General features: G+C 55.8%; 5 protein-coding genes across 5 annotated transcripts; 3 read left to right on the top strand and 2 right to left on the bottom strand.

Moving 5' to 3' along the window:
• The first annotated feature begins 188 nt into the window (after positions 1–188).
• Positions 189–2,321, top strand: B0T15DRAFT_532526 (uncharacterized protein). The gene is made up of 5 exons (XM_062869315.1): positions 189–436; positions 609–767; positions 829–1,428; positions 1,506–1,649; positions 1,712–2,321. Exons 1-5 carry the CDS (start codon positions 365–367, stop codon positions 1,832–1,834), a joined length of 1,098 nt encoding a protein of 365 aa, XP_062721286.1. The 5' UTR covers positions 189–364; the 3' UTR covers positions 1,835–2,321.
• Positions 2,322–3,703: 1,382 nt separating this feature from the next.
• On the top strand, positions 3,704–5,285 carry B0T15DRAFT_532530 (uncharacterized protein). Its single transcript, XM_062869316.1, has one exon. The coding sequence runs from the start codon at positions 3,898–3,900 to the stop codon at positions 5,263–5,265; it is 1,368 nt and encodes a 455-aa protein (XP_062721287.1). The 5' UTR covers positions 3,704–3,897; the 3' UTR covers positions 5,266–5,285.
• A 157-nt stretch (positions 5,286–5,442) lies between these two features.
• On the bottom strand, positions 5,443–7,470 carry B0T15DRAFT_368414 (SGT1 protein-domain-containing protein; the record flags this gene model as incomplete). Its single annotated transcript, XM_062864183.1, has 3 exons — positions 5,443–6,375; positions 6,430–7,151; positions 7,227–7,470. Coding segments are annotated over 3 exons (1,899 nt in total), but the record flags the coding sequence as incomplete, so codon positions are not given.
• Positions 7,471–8,064: 594 nt separating this feature from the next.
• On the top strand, positions 8,065–11,794 carry B0T15DRAFT_397192 (P-loop containing nucleoside triphosphate hydrolase protein; the record flags this gene model as incomplete). Its single annotated transcript, XM_062864885.1, has 6 exons — positions 8,065–8,202; positions 8,266–9,435; positions 9,670–9,849; positions 9,931–11,535; positions 11,597–11,697; positions 11,755–11,794. The coding sequence occupies 6 exons, from the start codon at positions 8,065–8,067 to the stop codon at positions 11,792–11,794; spliced, it is 3,234 nt and encodes a 1,077-aa protein (XP_062721289.1).
• Positions 11,795–12,215: 421 nt separating this feature from the next.
• Positions 12,216–13,223, bottom strand: B0T15DRAFT_396877 (COQ9-domain-containing protein; the record flags this gene model as incomplete). The annotated part of the gene is made up of 2 exons (XM_062864863.1): positions 12,216–12,548; positions 12,645–13,223. 2 exons carry the CDS (start codon positions 13,221–13,223, stop codon positions 12,216–12,218), a joined length of 912 nt encoding a protein of 303 aa, XP_062721290.1.
• Between the last annotated feature and the right edge of the window lie 3,335 nt (positions 13,224–16,558).

Below are 16,558 nucleotides of genomic sequence, written 5' to 3' on the forward strand. Positions count from 1 at the left end.
GAGCCGCTCCTGCTTGTACCTACCTATGCTTTCCCAGGTCGGACCTTTCCACCTGCCCCGTGGAGGATTGGGGCATGATGCATCAAAGGGCAAAGGGGGAAAAAGCATGGGGTGGTGTAACCACGTGACCTGAGCGGATGTCAGTGACATTTTCCGACCCATTCTCAAACTTACACCGAGACCACTCTTGTAAAACCTACCTACCCATCCATATTACCTGAGGTCGGTTGGGAGTCTGACCCAGGTTGACTTCACCTAAGTTTCGAGTCCCAGCGCTGATATCGCCTCACCTCTGGACCAGGGGTTTTTTTTTAAACGCGCAACTTCCGCCAAGCCTTCACTGGCCCATGACAACCGTCTCCCAATGACTGAAAACGGCAAGAGAAAGGACGTGCCAACCGGCGGGTCGGCGCAAGAGCGATCGAAGAAGAAGAAGGTATGCCCAACCAAAGTGGCTGGCCATGACCCTTCAAGCATTCATCCACCGGTCTCTCTCTCATGCAGCGCAAGGATGTCGTGGCCTGCGAGGAAGCATCACGTGCTACGAAACCATTTGTGGTCGTAATCCTATTCACGCTCCTGCATTTGGCTGACAAGGCCGGATGTAGACAGGAAACGCGGGCAAATGGAAGACGTCTCACCAGCAGGCCAAACTCGCCCTGAACCAGGACGCCAACCTCCAGCCAGGAGACACGGGTATCTGGATCACCTGTGCCAGGCACCAGGAGCGTAAGGCGGCGAGGGAGATAGGCGTATTATTTGCCGAGGTTGGTTGCATCGCCAGTTCTTCCCGCTACCGAGGGTTGTAGCTTACCGGGAAGTCGTCAGTATGCGGCGAAAATGTACGGCATAGGATCCGTCCACGATACGCAGGCAGGTGAACTCAGAGACGGTGGCGAAGCGGAAGAAGACATCGAGGCAGCCATTCAGAAGGAAGTAGCTGCCCTGACGTCAGGGACTTCAAATACCGCCGCCGGGCCCAATGCCGGGGGTGCCAACCTAATGCAGCCCACGAAGATGAATGTCGACTGTCTGCTGTTTGTCAAGACACAGCCGCCTGTCGACCCCGTGGCACTCGTGCGGCGGATCTGCGAGGATGCAAAGAGCTGCAATGAGCACCCGGGCTTGATGAGATGTCGGTATGTGAACCGGCTAACGCCTATGAGCATCACGGGGAAAGCGACGGAGCAGGGCATTGTTGAGGTAGCGAGGAAGGCGCTGGCGCCGTGGTTCGATATGAGTGGAAAACGGGGCGTCGGCGCAGGGGAATCAAAGGGAGAGCCATCGGAACCGGCAAATACAGGCGAAGGGCAGTCAGCGGCACAGGTCGACGGGAGCAACGTTGCGATCGAATCAGCGGCCAACGCGAAGACGGAAGGTAGTAGCAGCGATATTCCAACTTCAGGACCTGAGAAGAAACCATTCACGGTGAGTCTGCTCTACCTAATTACCTTACCCTGCTTCCCAGGCATAGACGGACACTGACTGATGGCTGCTGCAAACAGTTTGCCATCCGGCCAACCATCCGTAACCACAGCAATCTGAAGCGAGATGTCGTGATTCACACCATTGCAGGCCTTATCAACGACGATCGGCATAAGGTCAATCTAACATCGCCTGACAAGGTGATATTGGTTGACGTCTACCAAGTAAGCAGCAGAATGCCCCGATTCCGAATATGCTCCGTCTCTAAACTCTGCTTACTGTGTAGACGGTATGCGGGATGAGTGTGGTCGACGGCGACTGGGACGAGCTCAAGCGTTTCAACCTCACGGAGCTGTACAGTCAGGCGCGAAATGTCCAGAGCGCCGAGACATCGAAACACAGCGAATAGTACAGTACACTACACTACTAGTGTAGTAGTGAAGAGGCCGGTTCGTGGCGGCAACATGGGAAATCCGAAAGGCGCATCATTTCGGGCATTGCCGTTGGAACAAGACCGAGATGGGGCCGACTGCAAGGGCCGGGCGCTAAGCCCTATTCGAGACAAATTTGACGAGCTGTGCGCCTCTCCGGCCCGTGAGTGTTGTTGACCCCGGCTAATGGCGTTCCAACGGCGCGGGACTGGTTGCCGTAATCCTTCGGTGCTTCCACTAGACTCTTGGCTCTTCCCGTGGAAGATACGTAAGTTGCAGTACTGCGCGGTTCTGTGTGTAGCACCTTTCAACCAGATGTGATACGTCACAACAAAGACGGTCTTGGTGTCTTCCTACCTGAGGTTCGGAAGAAATGGCCAGAGTGCACCGGTTTCACTTACTACCTTACATACACTAGTTAGGTACTGCGGTCACTTCGGATCATTTGCAGCAATCATATCCCTTTTCAAGCTAAGGTAAGTTGCAACTTATACAACAGAGGGAGTCGTTTGCCGGTCTTTTGTCCCTGCAAGAGATCTTGAGTCCATGATGAATCCATCTGTCAGATACCAAGTATCGAGTGATTCGAGTCATCAAAATGCCCCACAAAAGTTCTGTTCCACCGCCGGGGTTTCGCTTAGCGCTGGCCAATCATCAAATACCCGCCTCGCCTGTTAGCAGATTTTCCGTTCATTCCAGAAGCTCATGTCATCATTCTCACGCTCTTGGGAAGCCGCTTGACTCCGCGGGTTGAAACAGGCGCCCGCAGCTCTCGCTTGCCATTGCCTGACCAGGCCTTTGACGGCCCCGGCAGTATTGGCGATCCGTGCGGACGGGGTCTTCCACTCAAGCACCTTCCCGATTCGTGTCTTGGAGTCTGGCACTCTCCATCCCAAAAGCTTCACCGACTGAGGGTACCAAGCGGCAGGATGAGACCCTTGGACTTATTAGTCTTGTCGAGGAATGGTGAAGCAGGCCAGTGAAGCAGGCGGGACTCCAGTAACTACCTGGCAAACCCCGAATCATGCTCTCGACTACGCGTATGCCATCACCTATCCGACGCGCTTTGCCCATACATAATTGGAGGGCAAAGAGGTAACCATGCCGAGGGTCTACGGAGGTGGTGCCAGCTCGAAAGTTACCTACCTAAGGTATCCCATCTCGAGGTTACTACTTACAAATACATGTAGCTGCTCACCGGGCTCACAAGAGCTTCCCTTTATTCATGCTTGGACAAGCGAGGACCCAGGTGGCTGGCTGGCCGTAGCGCAAAATCCCCAAATATCGAAGTGAAGTTCGGTCTTTTGCTCGCTTCACGTAGCCGTTTATTCGTCCACGGCACTCGGAACTCCACGAAACGTGCCCTTGGCGGAGTCTGTCACCATGTCTCTGAGACGGTCTTGTTCCAGACACGGGTAGTTTTCCCTGTTGTGGGTTGGAAAAGTGAAGGATGCCCCTCCGTGGCCCCTGCGTGTTCGTTGAGCGATGTCGTGGCCCGAGGACCACCGCAGGCTGGGCTTCTATAGTTAACGTTCTTGCCCACTACTTGTCAGCATGCCTACTCGTCTCGCTCGCGCTCCATGGTGCCGCTGACGACACACCGGTACGTTCGTGTGTACTTGTACAATACATACACACCCGACCTTCGGGTCTGCTCTGATCAGGACAGCTAGCTAGCGAACTAGCTTGGCTTCGCTTAGACTGCTTACCTATTGTTGCCGCTGAGCCAAGTGTGTCTCTCGGTGGTCCCTGTCCGGAAGGTACAGTAGAAGCATATATTCCAGCATACCTGCCCGCAACGACGGCTAGATGCTACCACGGAGCCGACTTAGTCACTTACAGACCGCATGTCAGCAGCGTCGTGTCTCGCCCATGGTCGACTTTCTACAGGCTCTTCCTTCGGATAGCAGCTCAGGGACACGCCCGCACCCTACCCCTGAAATTCCAAACAAAGCCTCGAACGACAACACAGCGTACAGATATTCTCCCAACGACGGGCAACCCAACGCAGCGGAAGGTTAGACTCCAGAACTCACCGGCTATGTGCCAAGCGCCTTCTGTGGAGGCTGTCAGGAGCCTACTTGGACCGGTTATTACCGCGGACGTCAGCGTCCGGAAAGTCCAGGCCGTCTCGTCGCTCGGCCCACGGAGAACCTACCGAGTCGTTCTATCCGACGGCCGGTCACTGCAGCTTGTCCTGCTTTCGCGCGCCCTGTGGCGACCCCTGAGATCCGAGCAGGACATGGTAGCATCCGAGGCCGCCGCGGTGCGGTGGATGAGAGAGGCCGTCGCCGATCGCTCGCCGGCAGACTCGGACCTCAGCGCCTTCTTACTCCCGCTCCTGCCAGTTCTGCTCCACCAAGGTCAGGAAACCGATTTTCCGGGCGCCTCCTTCGCAGTCCACGATCCCGTCGAGGGCACACCGCTCGCTTTGCTTCCTCAGCCTCCCACGCCCGCTTCCCTTGCAGACGTCGACCACCAAGTTGGCACGCTGGTCCGGCAGCTAGCGCGTCTGACCTCTCCCACCGGTCGTTTCGGGCCCCTGGCGGCCGTCATCGGCTCTAGAAGCACACCTAGTCCCCTATCCAAAACGGGAGCAGAGGTAGCAGCGGCGGCCAACATGCTAGAAGGCGGGCTATCGGCAACCGGGGGCGCGGGCACATGGTCCATGGCGTTTCACTCCATGCTGGAAGGCGTGCTGAGGGACGGGGAGGACATGGGAATTGTGATGGGGTACTGGACCATACGGAAGACCTTCCGGCGTTTGAGGTACATCCTAGACGAGGTAACTGTGCCGAGATTGGTTGCGGTGGAAGTTGGCGGGAAGGGGAATGTGCTCGTTGAGGAGGCGGTTCCAGCAGATGGCGCGAAAGGAGGAAAGGGCAGGGGGGAAGCTGTGCCAGAACCGGAGGATGAAGAGAAGATACAAAAAGCAGAGCAACAAACGGAGACGGAAGAGACTGAGAGGGATGCCCCCCGGCGACTAAAACTCACGGGCCTTCGCGACTGGAGCAGCTGCGTCTTCGGCGACCCCTTACTCGCGACCCTCTTTAGCGACCGGCAGCAACACCCGCCGTCAACTGATTTCCTGAGGGGATTCAACGGCAAGGGCATCGAACACACGCCAACCCGAGAACGGCCGATTCCACTGGACGGATCCATCATCGAAGACGTCGGCACAGCCTGGATCAGGCTGCTCCTCTACCAGGTCTACCACGCCGTTGTGCGCATTGTGAGCGAGTTCTATCGGCCACGGCAAGACAGCAGTGCCCGCGAGTTGGCGGCAAGGAAAGAGCTGAACGAGGCGCTAGCACGGCTTGCCGAGGTGCCCGACGATGCCAAAAAGAAACACCAGAGGCCAAGCGGGGAGATGTCTCCTGCTAAGAGAATAAAGGCGGATGAAAGATGAATGCATATGTTCGTCACGGATAGATATGGACGGGACGGGTGTGCGGCATTCCCGGGAGCCTTTAGACGCTAGATGCGCCGTCGGTGATAAAACAATTGACTCTTGTAGACACCGTATTCAACTAAACTATCTTTTTCTTTTTCCTCTTCTTCTTTATCCCTACGCTCCTAACGTTTTCTGCTCGTCCTCCGTCTCCTCTTCATCTCGGGGCAACGTCACGCCCATCAAGCCCAGCAGGTTACCCGCGGGCCCAGCCATGCCGGCCTGGCTTTTGAAGCTCTCGAGCAGGTTTTTGGCGAGATTGTAGTCAATATCCACTGCTTCGTCGCTGGCCCCGTCGTCGCTCTCTTCCCCAGATCCACGCCTCCCTGGGTTGGACTCGCCTTCTCCAATTCCCTTGATCGCCGCCGCCGCCCCCTCGGACTTTGGGCCGAGTTCTAGTGCACCATGCCCCCTGAGCTCTGACTCCATCTGTTCCATGAGCCTGCGGATTTCGACATCCTCATCTTCCGCTTGTTCTTCCGTTTCCTCGCCGACCGCCTTCTGCTTCCCCTTCTCCCCCGTGGTGATATCCTCCGCCGGAAGGCCCATCATCTCCCGCAGCATCCTAGCAAATTGCTCCTCGTCAAAACTAACCTCCTTATCCTCGTCCTCATCACTTTCGTCGTCGCTGCTGTCATTATCTCGGTCCATCTCGTCAATCTCGGCCCCTTCAAGGCCTGCCGTCTCATCGTTGAGAAAGGCCTCAAACCTCGAAACAATCTTTTGCAAGTCGGCTTGCGCACCGGCATCCCCAAAGCCACCGCCCGCCACGCTCCCGCCACGCGTCCCATCCAGCTCCCGCTCAAGGTCCCTATAATCGATATCCATCCACGAGTCATCGTCCTCCCGCCCAGCCCCCTCCCACCCGCGAATCTGCTCGTCCGTGGGCAGGGCGCTGTCCCCGCCGTCCTCCGCTAGATCCTCCAGCAATAGCCCCACCTCGCGCACCAGCCTGCTTGAGCTCTCGTGTGCCGTCCGGGCGAGCATCTCAAACCCTGTCGTGAGTTTCATGCCCATCTCCAGCCGGGCTAGCCTGTTCCCATATTCTTTTGAGCCCAAACCCGATTCCTGCTCCAGTTTGGGTGCTGCTGGTGCTGCTGGTACTGCTTGTACTGCTGGTACTGCTGGTGCTGCTGGTGCTGGTGCTGCGGTCTCCACCTCGGCAGCGCGCAGTATAGCCCGCCACACTGGTGGCGGCGGGAAGTGCTGGGACTTGAGCTGCGCATATAGCACCTTTGTAAAGCGCACGCTGACGGTGACGAGGTCGGTGGGCGGGAAGATGAGGGCCGTTGGCGAGGAGGCAGAGACGATGGGCTTCAGGGACCGCGGGTCGCGCAGGTAGAATGCTTCCGTGGCGGGCGCGACGGATGTAGGCCGGGCGTGGAGGATGTAGGCGAGCTTCCTGGGGATCGTGACCAACGAGTGGTGGGCAGAGGCGCGGACTTGGGCAGGGTACTTCTCGAGGCGGTAGAAGGCCTCGGCTTCGATTAGGGGGGAGTGGATCAGGCGGCTGGGGGACGTCTTGATTGCGTCGATGGCTTCGACGAGGGTCAAGGGTTTGGAATATAGGGCGGCATCTTGAGCCGTGCCGGAACCGCTCAGCGGTATGATGCGCAGCTTGCCGTCGTGGATCCACACGCGGTTGCCGTCGTTCTCCGGGCTCAGCCATTTAGGCGTGACCTTGGCGGCTTCGACGAGGAGAAACTCGCCGTCACTGTCTGAGACACGGATCCATAGTTCTGGAAACGACTTGCTCAATTCTCGCAACAGGTAGACGATGAGCCACTCTTCCTCGACATTGTCCCCGTAGTGGGTGGTGCCGTGGAGGTAAGGGAGTCCTGAGCCTGCACGGAGATGATTAGCTAGCCTGCTGTTGGGCCTTTTTCTGTTTCATATCAGGTCAAGAGAGGAAGAGGTACCCTTATCAGTTCTTGCTTTCAGGTTGAATCCATCTCGCTGCCAGATGTAGTCCTTCGCCAACTCGTTCAGCCTTTTGTCTGCAGCTCTTCGGACTGTATCCAGGCTGGGAAGGTTGCTGTTGGTTCTCTCGCCGATGATGAAGAGCATGTATTCTACGCAATCTTCGGGAAGCCTCATCCGGAACCGGAACCCGTCAAAGTCCCCATCCCCGGGCCGTGGATCGGCTGCCGTCTCCATGTCCTGAGAGTGGAACTTGATGCTGCCACTTGCATACGCTTTTGCTTTAAAGCAGGGCAGCTGGCCTGATTCCTCGGGTTTGGAAGGACCTGGATGTCCTTCTTTGAGTAAGGTAGGAGTGAAAGAAGATGTAAGCTTGCCAGAGACACCCTATGCGAGAGCACTGCAATGGAGAGAAACTGCTCAATCTGGTTCCCACTTCCTCTTACATCCCACTTTCCTTCGGTTCTGGATGATCCGGTCAATCTGGAACCTAAGCTCACATGTGTTCAGCATTCCCGGGTCCGTAAAGGTACCACCTTACATAGGGCCTACTGTCGTCCAATACGGGCTCTGGAGCAGCTATCGATAACGACCTACCTACATAGGTCCTGGTGAGCACGGTGGGGCTCCCGTCGCAGCGGGTTCGAACTTTAGTGGCTATAGTGGGGCTTATCGCGAAGCTCTCAGCGGGCTCGCGATCGCGCTCTCTCGCGAACGCGCTTCACGTCCTCCTTGTCCTCCCGCGCTCGCCATCCAATCTCCCAGCATCTTCAGACGATATTGTACGCAATTGTCGACAGAGCCGGAGGGACAGAGATCTGTCGGGCCCAGCTCAAGATGCCAGGGAGAACTACTAATACCCTCGAGGCTGAGTCCTCGAGGAAACGCTCTCGGCGTGTCGTTTCCCGGGATAGCGACGATGAAGACGTTAACGAGGTGCGGGGCGAGGCGCGATCGAGCTTGCAAGCTGAACATGTGCGTGTCGTAACCCTGACAAAGCCCTGTTCCGTTTGCGTTGTATTGACGAAGAAATGGCAGCGGAAACGCGTGCGCCTCTCCGATGATGTTGGGGATCAGAAAAGCGATCCGCGCTTCCAGGGAGAGTCTACCCCCACCCCGTCAGATCACGATGCCGAAGTATACGAAGAAGAGGCGCCGTCCGCGCCGCGCACTCCGCCAAAGTCCCAATACGAGTTGATGCGGGACAACAACTTCGAGCACCTTCGCCATGAGGCCGCCGATGACCAGCGCGCGACCCAACGACTCCGCTTCCGCCCGAACCTCCTCGGTGAAAATGCTATTGCAGATAACGGCATCATCGAGAGCGTTACATGCATCAATTTCATGTGCCATGTACGGCTCCACTGCGAACTAGGCCCTCTCCTCAATTTCATCGTTGGAGAGAATGGCAGCGGCAAGAGCGCCATATTGACGGCAATCACGCTGTGCCTCGGCGGGAAGGCGAGCTCGACAAACCGCGGAGGTAGCCTAAAGAGTTTCGTCAAGGAAGGTTGTGATCGGGCCGTCCTCGCCGTCAAGATCAAGAACCAGGGTCAAGATGCTTACAAGCCCGAGATCTACGGCGAGTCCGTCATCGTGGAACGCCACTTTTCTAAGACCGGCGCCAGCGGCTTTAAGGTCAAAACTGCCACAGGTCAGATCCATTCAACTAAGAAGCAGGAGGTCGACGAGCTCGTCGAGTACTACGCCCTTCAGGTCGATAATCCCCTGAACATCCTCTCTCAGGACAATGCTCGCCAGTTTCTCAACTCGTCCACCAAAACCCAGAAGTACAAATTCTTCATCGAGGGTGTCCAGCTACAGCAGTTAGACAACGACTACAGGTTGATTTCGGAAAGCTTGGAGGTGATGGTCGCGAAGGTTCCTGACCAGGAGGAGCGCGTCAAGCACGCTAAGGCCGCGTTTGACAAAGCCCACCGCATGATGGAGGAGCTCGAGGGCAATAGGAAGCTCCGGGCAAAGCTCCGAACGCTGCGCTACCAGCTGGCATGGTCCCAGGTGGAGCAAGAGGAAGAAGAACTCCGCCAGAGAGAAAAGAATCTGGCCGAAGCCGAAAGCAATGTCGTTGAAGCGCAGCAACAGGTCGAAGTAAAGAGTCGTGCGCTCGAAGTTGCTGAGGACAAGGTAAAGCGTGCCGAGGAAAGTCTGGAACGCGTTAAGGAGGAGGAAGGCGAGATTCAAGAACGAGTAGCCCAGGCCAATCACGCTCACAAGAAGTTGAAGGACGAGACCGAGCGACTCCATGTTGAGGAGCGGGACGCTCACCAAGCCCTCAAGTCCAAAACCGACGAAGTGAAGATCTGTGAGCAGGAAATTACCAAAGAGCAAGAACGACTCAAGGATGCCCACGGAGAAGCACACTCCATAAAAGTGCGCCAGCTGGACGAGGCGAAGGAAAAGCTGAAGCAGATCGAGAGAGAGCGCCAGGAGAACCGGCATCGCGAGCCGGAACTCAAGGAGAGAGTGGGAGACGCTAAGAAGGCATTGGAAAAGATTAGAGAGGACATCCAACGGAAGCAGAGCGAGATTGACAATGTTGAGGCGAGAATCAAGCGTCTCGAAAGAGACCGCGGCTCGCCCTATGACGCATATGAGGCCAAGGTCCCTGATCTCCTCAGCCTGATCGCCAAGGAGAACCGCTTCAAGGACAAACCAATCGGACCCCTGGGCACTCATATCCAGCTGCTCAAGCCCCAGTGGTCTTCCATCCTCGAGAAGACGTTCGGTGTCAATCTGAACGCGTTCATCGTGACCAGCAAAAGCGATGAATCACTCCTCCGGGAAAAGATGGACCGGCTCAATATTCGGAACTGCCCTGTTTTTATATGCAGCCGGCATCCGATTGACATCAGCGGCAAGGAGCCCGACCCTGAATACGATACCATTCTCCGGGTCCTCAAGATCGATAACCGGATGGTACGGGATCAGCTCATTATCAACCACATGATCGAGCAAGTCGTATTGATCCCTGAGCGTGCACGAGCGCAGCAGGTCATGTTTGACGGCGCGCCGCCGCGGAATGTCAAAGCATGCTTATGCTGCCACGACCGGAAGCGTGGCGAAGGCCTTCGGCTGACCGCGAGTAACAATGGTAACATCTCTACCAGCCCGATTCAACCGAATCCCCATCTGAAGCCCCGGATGAAGACGGACTCGGGTTCGCAGGTTGCGCTTTTAAAAGAATCGCTGCAGCAATTACAGACCGAGTACCGGGGCATTGAGGCTGACAGGCGTCGACTCCAACATGACTTTCAGCGCTTCCAAACGGCACTGAGTCAGCTCGACAAGGAACGACAAAAGCTCCGGTCAGATGAGACAGAGGCTCGCAGTATGGTTGAGAGGCTCGAGGACGAAGTGGAGCTCCTCGGTCGGGATGGTGGCCGCTTACAAACATTGAAAGACACGCTCGAGAAACTTAAGGAAGAGCTCAACCACGCCGGTATTCAATATGGCATGCTAAGTGCGAAGAAACAGGACAAGAACGTTGAGCTGAAGGAGGCGGACAGGAAGTTCAAGGAGCAGAAAGTACAGCAGAGGGACTTTGAGGCGCGGCTCAACAAAGCAGAAGCCAAGCTCAAGCAAGCCCGCGAGTTGCAGCGCATCTGCTTGATTGAGAAGAACGGCATCATTGACAGTGTCGCTGACTACGAAGAGCAGAGAAACAAAGCTCAGGGGAAAAAGCAGAGGCAAGAAGCCCGGGTCGACAGCTTGACGAAGGAGGCCGAGATCGTTTGCAAGGGCACGCGCGTCGAAACTCCCGAGGGCGAGACGTACGAGAGCCTCCATAAGCAGTACGAAATGCTCCAGGCCCGGCTCGCCAATGCAGAACGCAGAAGAGGGATGAGCGACCAGGAGGTGCTCAACTACTTTGAGGAAACGAAGAAGATCTATGACAAGGCGCAAGACGACCTCCAGTCTATTGTCAGGACAAACAACCGTCTCAGGACCAGTCTCACCCTGCGCCTCGAGAAGTGGAGGAAATTCCAGCGCTACATCTCGTCACAATCGCGCGCCAACTTCATATATCTGCTCAGCGAGCGCGGTTTCCGCGGCAAGCTGCTCCTTGACCACGAACGGAAGGCCCTGGATCTGCAGGTCGAGCCCGACCGGACCGAAAAGAGGGCAGCCGGACGAAGTACCAAGACGCTTTCCGGTGGCGAGAAGTCATTCTCGTCCATTTGTCTACTATTGGCCATCTGGGAGGCCATGGGTTCGCCACTGCGGTGTCTGGATGAGTTTGACGTGTTCATGGACAACGTCAACCGCGCGATTAGCACGAACATGCTGGTAAGTTCAATCGAATCCTTCGCAGCTTGGGGATAGGGCTAGTTTGCTGATGTGCACTGAGATCACTGCCGCGCGCCGCTCGGTTAACCGTCAGTATATCTTTATCACGCCTAATGCTATCGAGGGACGCAACGCCCTGGACAAAGATGTCAAGATCATTCGGTGAGTCTCGCCCATTTCACAGTCTCGGGAGGACATCTCCAACTGACCCTTCACCAGTCTTAAGGATCCTCGTCAACGCACCCTGGAGGAATACTGATGTACTCGCATGGACACTTGCTATCTGTGCTGCGCGACTGTTGACTATTTACCTGTTGGATTGCTTGGTCTGTGTATCGCAATCTGTACGAGAGCTTGTAATGATCTTGGGGGTCGGGATGCTTGGTGTCTTGGTCTCTGACTGTTCGGCGTTGAGGAATAGGCCTGGGCAGTAGTTTGAGCTGTATACCTACCTTAGATGGGCACTCACATCCCTTGGACGTGGTGCATGGATGTATTGTATCGCCCCCCGAATATCTACAGGTAGTTATCACATAGGTAACGTTATTGCAGTGAAAACTTTTCGTCGCTCTAATATGCCTTACATGTTCTTACCTACAGCATACTATACATGCATTGTACAATGTTGTCACCTTGGATATGTCGTCCCTTCTTCTATTTTAAAGTTTAAACTTCACTTATTAGATCCTTACCCCCTTACTCCGCAACACGTTCACTGCGGCACTGGCATTGAACCCGACCCACTCTCCAACGGAGCGCAACGCCCCCCCGGCCTGAGCCGCCTCGTCGAGCCGCCGTCTCAGGAAGGCGCGCGTCTCGCGAAACTTGGGCGACTGGTCCGTCGTCTGGAAGAGCTCGGCGGCAGCGTAGATAGCCGACAGCGACGCCCGCTTGGTATACCACGACGGATCCACGGATACGTCTCCGGCGAGGTACAGAATCTCGTCTGCCAAGCTAGCCAATTCTTTCAGAGAAGCCGGCACGTAGGAGGGTTGAGCCATTATCGCGAGCGCCTGTATCACCATGGCCGGTTAGCTGGCCGCTGAAATTCCACTTCCAACCCCAGTGACCAAGTAGAAGTCTTGATTTTTGGGGGGTGTGCTACTGACCTCCTGCCACCGCCCAACGACAGCTTCATTTCCCCTCAGCCTCAACCACGCAAGGGCTTCGACCTTGTCTCCTACAGTTACCGCCGCTGTTTGGTCTACCGCATCTTTAGCTTTCGCCGCTAGTAACGTCCGTTGGGTGTATAAGTGCCAGCGGATCAGACTGAACACCCCATCGGGTAGGATGGATGGACTGATGTCCAGAAGTCCTGTGTCGCGCGCCCCGAGCGCCAGCGCTTCCTGGCTGAAGCCGTGGGATGGGACGTGAACGTAGGCAGCAGAAAGGAGGTTTTGTTCCGCGTGGGTAAATGGGCCTGGAGGAGGGGGGTGGTCGTGGGAGTGATAGCTGCGGTTGGGCGTGAAGAAGATTGCCTGCTGTTCACATTGGCGTTGGCGTGGCCGAGGCAGGAGATCGCATTGCTGGGAGGTAATGATTATAGATCTTGTTGCGCAGGCCGAGGAGCTCCGACATGGAGCTGCTACACTTGGTGTCCCGGGAAGGATGGTCGGCCAGCGTGGACGGAGTAGTATCCGCCGGGCTGTGGTGGCGCCGGCAAAACAAGCCAAAGCAGAAGACGACATTGTGCTATGGCAATGGGGCCGCTCAGACACGGTCGGCGCGAGCAATTGTTTGCTTTGCTGATTGATCAATTGCAGCAAATGCCGCCGTTTGATCGTCTCGGCATGCTCTGCAGTGCTGGTTCTTTGCTGGATGGGGAAAGTGGACCCCACTTATCAACTTAGGTACACTCAGGTAGCACCGCACGTGCACCGTTAGGTTAAGAATGCATCGTTCGATCAACGTTAGCTGTACGGAGCACTCCGTACGGCTCACCTCACTCACCTCATGCCCCACATCTTACTACCCAGGCCACCCTTCCTCGCAGCCAACCGTAGGTGCTTTCAGGTATGTAACCTACGTCCTACCGCGGTCGTGTTCATCGCATCTAGATGCTGTATAGGTATTTCTCTGGGCTACTGTGCCTCACACCCAGTGCAGGCCAACTTGAACTCCGGCTCTCCCTGGGGCCCACTCGGGCCTGAACGGAACAACGGGAGCTCTCAAGGTTCTCTCTCATGCGGGGTCGTATCTCCCATGGAGCCAATGCCTGTGTCCTCCGAGAGGGTGCGAATCGCGCAGCATCCGCAGCAAGGATACAGAGGGAAATTAATGCAAGGCCGCAGCAAGCCGGACGTGAGGTGTTAGGGTATACTACGATGTGCTACCTACTATGGTGAGACAAGTATACATAGAACCGTATGTATCGACTACCTGCAGCAAGGTCAGACAGCCGCTGGGTAGCAAAGCTAGCGACCTGGGAGTGACCGAGTAGAACCGAAGTTGCGAATTACTAGTACCTCCCTACTCAACCCAGAGCGTTGCTGCATGGTCGCCGGGTTCTACCTAGGTACGGCAGGAACCTAATAAGTACGGATGGATCCGTATGCAGCACAAGCAGGTCTACACTCCAGCAGACACCGCCCGCTATCTATCAAGGTCGTACCGCGTACGTACATACCATACTCGCTCCAGGCATCCCCTGCTTCCATCTTAAGGAGCTCCCGTCTAGTTCTCTACCGAGACTCGGAGTGGTCTCATCAACCCAACGCATTCCGTACTGCGTAGAGGAAAGATAGATGTTGGTGCTTTTCTAGAAATGCTTGGTGCGGCGGAGATCTTCACTTTCACAATTCTCTCCGGTAGTGCTGGATCCGTACGGAGCACATTCCCGGGACACTCCACTTCCCCGTTGCCGAAAGGGCCGGGTGAGTCCACTCCGCTGTGCAAGACCTCGGATTCATCACTCAAACGGTACCGCTGCATGTAACTTTGTATTAGCCGATTCCGCCTTGCATTGACCGGTCCCCTGCTTGACTCTGGTTGGTCCAGCGTCAATCACGACGAAGGCGACTCAGCGCTGGGTAATTGATGGCATTCGCTGAGCTTGCTGCGAGTTTTGGCCGGGAAGGTCATGCCGGGCGCTTCACCCCTGTCGACCACGCTGGTGGTAAGCTGCGTGCCCGATCTGAATGGTCGAACTAATTCGATGTGACTCGACATTCCCCGCTAGCAGCAGAAAATTCTCTTCGCTGATAACTTCAATGGCTGACCGCGGGTTGAAGAGCGAGAGAGCATCCAGATTGGGCCGCGTCCGCTCGGTCCGCTGCGTGCACATGCTGTGTAACCGTGCCATGGGTGGGAGGGGAGCTGACTGGAAGGTTGTTGGTGGGCATAGGGCAGGCCAATGCCACCTCTCCGATCTGTGGCCGTAGCGTTGGTTAGTAACTGTACACTGTATTAGCTCTGATGCCTCCAAATGGCCGCCAAACTTGGCGTGGAAGGCTTCAAAGATGGCTGATGAACGGCTGACTGCAACGCATGGCCATGGGGTGAGTCCCGTCTCCTAGGTTCATCTCTGATCGAGAAACATAGCGGGGGACAACACCCCTCAGGCAAACTCGACGCCAGGTACTAGCATGGCGTTTCATGCAGCAGCTCATGGATTGGAAGCTTGGAGACGGATTCCGTAGACCTTATTAGAGAGCTTGCCAGCCATGAGGACCTCCGCCTGAGCACGATCATTGGTGTATGGCGTTAGCTACATCCAAGGCATGGTAGGGCTGTTCCCCACCCCCGAACCCTTGCTTCTTCATCTGAAAGGTACTGTGTATGTGCAGCATGTGTACCCCTAGTGGGGGAGGTACCTTGGAAGATCAAGGAGCTGTTGATGGATGACAAGGCTGTGAAACTGTGCAGCAGTTATACGTTTCTGCGAAGTTCAGCTTCTGGAAGGGAAGGTCGGGGATTGTTTAAAAGTTCAGAGCGAAGACCCCACCCAATAGTCCCTGATTGAACTCGTCAGATGCCATTGCTATACTACCACAGTAGTTGTTCAAGTTTAGAAACCCCTCTCATCAAACGGATACCAGCGTCATCCTCTGGTCTCCATGCGAGTTTAAGACAGTAGTAGCCAAAAACATGTGAAGTAGGTAGCCGGCTTGAACCATTAGGAACCCCGCATGATTGATGCCTTGGCCCTGAAAAAGCTCACTTTGCTCGATGACCCCGGGTTGCGAGAAACCTAAGTGATGCACCTCATCACTGCTGGATAGAGGATCGAGCGAAAGGCTTGTCCTTCTTTATTACGGCCAGTTCCGGAATATGTTTGGGTCATAACTTAAGTACAGTACTAATATACCGAGTGCCCGTCGTACATTACTGTATCTTCCGAGTCCGTTAAGCACTCCGTTAAGCCCCGTTTCCTCGCGCATTTGTTTTAGCTTCGTTCAAGTGTGAACTGTTCTTTCTTGCCAAAACGAACTCCGACCACAAGCAAACGTTCCTCATCAGCCTGCCTGCAGCCCACCCAGCTTCCGATTGCTTCGCGCCCGCCGCCCACACACACAAACCCAGCTTCGACCCCTCTCAATCCCGCATTACCATTTGTGGCCTCGGCGTACGTATCTGCCAAGGGATCCACCAGGCAGGCCTTGCATCCTTGACGCCTGCTGGGCCACAGTCGGACACGCGTTTGCCTGCCTTGCCCACCCTTGCTCACGTCTTTACTCTGCTTGGTTCCCAAACACAGGTACGGAATTACCGGTAGCCTTTCTATCGGCGGTCAGCTGTATGCGGCGCGAACTTTTTACGCTGACTTTCCGGTTGTCACTATCTCCAGAACTGTACCCCAAGTCTACTTCGATATTGCCTCCCTGGACAGCCGGTTCCGCAGCCCTGTCCTGTCTCGGCCTTGCAGCGCGCCTTCAACCTTTCAGGTTCGAATTGGACGGACATTCGCCTGTCCGGCTTGGCTGGATGCTGACCGATATCCCAGGTCAAACGAAGACCGTCTGGACCGACGACTCCTTGGTCTGTTGTGCGAGGTTGCGTACAGACCTTGTCCTCACCTGCTGCC

Source organism: Chaetomium strumarium (assembly GCF_033439665.1).
Source record: "Chaetomium strumarium strain CBS 333.67 chromosome Unknown B0T15scaffold_4, whole genome shotgun sequence".
In the NCBI taxonomy this organism is placed as follows: Eukaryota; Fungi; Ascomycota; class Sordariomycetes; order Sordariales; family Chaetomiaceae; genus Chaetomium; species Chaetomium strumarium.